A 2,745-nucleotide genomic window follows, 5' to 3' on the forward strand; every position below is an offset into this window, starting at 1 on the left:
TCTTCATAATATTTTATATTTTAGTTGGCATGAATTAATCAAGCTTTCAATATTTGCTTTCAAATATTTGCTGTGATAGTATCATTGTATATTTGGGGCCAATGAAATGAGGGTATCTTTGGCTTCACCATTCAAATTCCCACTGCATTTAGAATACATAATTAAATGTTGTGATAATAATTATTCTGTCCTTATTCTCCTATATAATTGGTCACCCATATTGTAACTTCAATTTCTGCACTTTCATACAAATACCAGAATAACTGGTTAGTTGGCAAAGGAACATTTAACCAAAACACTGCAAATAGACAAGAAAACGGTATGTCATATAGGAACAAGGTGAATATGGATGAAAATTCTTAGAAAAATCTGAAATAGCCAAGTGAGAAGATATACTCAGCCAGCATCCCAATGCCTCTTAAGAAAAAAAAAAGAATGTATTATTCTAGAAGGCATTACTGAGTGTGAAAAAAAAATGGGTAGAAGTAAGAAATGAACTTAAGCTTCCTTGATGAAATACATTGGCTCCATTTCTTTCCAGGACTCACTGGCTTTGCGTGAACTACTGTCCTTGTGACTGCATGCCATCCAGGGCTCTGACCATGGGAATCATCTTTGTCTCTCAGACAGGAGTCGGATTCCTAGGAAACATCCTGCTCCTTCTCTGCTATGGCTTCCTTTCCTGCACTGGACGAGGGATAAAGCACATGGATTTGATTCTCCATAACCTAATTGTAGCCAACTGCTTGGTTCTGCTCGCAAGAGGCATTCCTCAGACCATGGCAGCTTTTGGGCTGAAATATTTCATGGACGATTTTGGATGCAAACTAGTTTTCTATGTTCACAGAGTGGCCAGAGGGGCATCTCTGAGTGCAACTTCTCTCCTGAGTGGCTTCCAGGCCATCACAATCAGCCCTAACAGCCCCCAGTGGATGGAGCTCAAGGTCAAAGCCCTCAAATCCATTCGACTTTCCATTCTGCTCTGCTGGACCCTTCACCTGTTGGTATATAGTATGGTACCTATGAATATTACAGTTATGAGGGAGAGCAACAACCTCACAGAGAAAATAGATTTGGAGTTCTGCTCTGGCATAATTACTGACAGAAATATTTCCTTATTGTATTCAATGATGTTTTCCTTCATTGACGTGCTGTGTTTGGTGTTGATGGTTTGGGCCAGTGGCTGCATGTTGATCATTTTGTACAGACATAAGCAGAAGGTGCTACACATTCACAGCAAAAGCCTCTCTCCCAAATGCTCCCCAGAGACAAGAGCCACCCACAGCATCCTGATGCTTGTGAGCACATTTTTCTGTTGTTATGCACTGTCTTCCTTCTTTACTTTCTATATGACCCTCTTTGATAAACCCAGCTGGTGGCTGGTGAATACCTCTGTCCTTATGGGTTCATCTTTCCCCTGTGTTAGCCCCTTTGTTCTCATCAGCAGAGACCACCGTGTCTCCAGGCTGTGGTATACCCATGGCACAAAGATCAATGATTTTCATAAACGAGTCAGAGCATGAAACTCCAGAATGCTGCATACTGTCCATGTATCAGTTCACCCTGCCATATTTTATATAGTATTTCCACTGGCTAAATTCTTCTGTGTTTAGGATCAAAACAAGATAGACTGAGTGTGATCACAAAATCATTTCATTTAGCAGATAGCCAGGCATGGAACAAGGAGGGGCTTCTCATTTCTACTTTGCCTACATCAAATAAGGGTGTTTTTCTTCAGTCTTTGTCCTCCTGTGTCCTTAGCGCCTTCCAAACCCTACTAAATCTCTTTACCATTAGCTCTTTTAATATCCTCATTTGAGATATTCTGAAAGTAAAGTCTACTCTCAGTTTTACGTCTTTGATTAAATACCTAAAATGAACTCCTAAAGATATGAGACTCCTTCCTTCACTCTGACCCTTTGGTGGGTATCAAAAGAATGTGAATACATTTATGATACAGTTTTCCTTCCCTCATTTGTTGGAGGAATTCTAAGTTTTTTCTAAATCAAGAAGTTGCTATCATTGATTCTATAAGCATGTTAAGTTGTATACCCTCAGATAAAATCCAAACACAACTGCACAAGTCCAGCTAGAACATTAATTCTGGAGGAAAAGTATAGTGGAAGAATACTGTCTTCGTTCCTCAAAGGAAACTTATGTGTAAGCCAACTGGAAAAACCCAGAGGAAGAAGAAGGAAAAATCTTTGGGACTGCATTTGATGACATTTTTATGAACATGGTTTTTTATTTTTTAAAGATGTATTTATTTGTAAGTTAGATTTATGCAGAGAGAGGAGAGGCAGCAGCAGAGAGAGAGAGAGAGAGAGAGAGAGAGAGATCTTCCACCCAATGTTTCTCTCCCTTATTGGCCACAAGGGCTTTGGCTGCACCGGTCCGAAGCCAATAGCCAGGAGCTTCCTCTGGGTATCCCACACAGGTGCAAGGGCCCAAGGATTTGGGCCATCCTCTACTGCTTTCCCAGGCCATAGCAGAGAGCTGAATTGTAAGTGGAGCAGCCAGATCTCGAACCGGCACCCATATGGGATGCCAGTGCTTCAGGCCAGGGTGTTAACCCACTGTGCCACAGCACCAGCCCCGTGACCCGGTCTTTCTAACTGAGATCGTGGACAACAGATCGTGATATAACTGAATGGCACGTCACTCTGACAAAGCAGAGCAAAACAATGTGCATCACAAGGTTGAAACTATTTTAGAAGCTCACAAGTGAATATGTTAATTTTGATT

At 41.2% G+C, this 2,745-nt stretch overlaps 1 protein-coding gene across 1 annotated transcript; it reads left to right on the forward strand.

The window, feature by feature from the left end:
- Positions 1-581: 581 nt before the first annotated feature.
- Positions 582-1,523, forward strand: ORYCUNV1R1506 (vomeronasal 1 receptor oryCunV1R1506). Its single transcript, NM_001167195.1, is given in 1 exon segment — positions 582-1,523. A coding segment is annotated over 1 exon segment (942 nt).
- The last annotated feature ends 1,222 nt before the right edge of the window (positions 1,524-2,745 follow it).

This window comes from Oryctolagus cuniculus, chromosome 18 (genome assembly GCF_964237555.1).
Source record: "Oryctolagus cuniculus chromosome 18, mOryCun1.1, whole genome shotgun sequence".
Lineage (NCBI taxonomy): Eukaryota > Metazoa > Chordata > Mammalia > Lagomorpha > Leporidae > Oryctolagus > Oryctolagus cuniculus.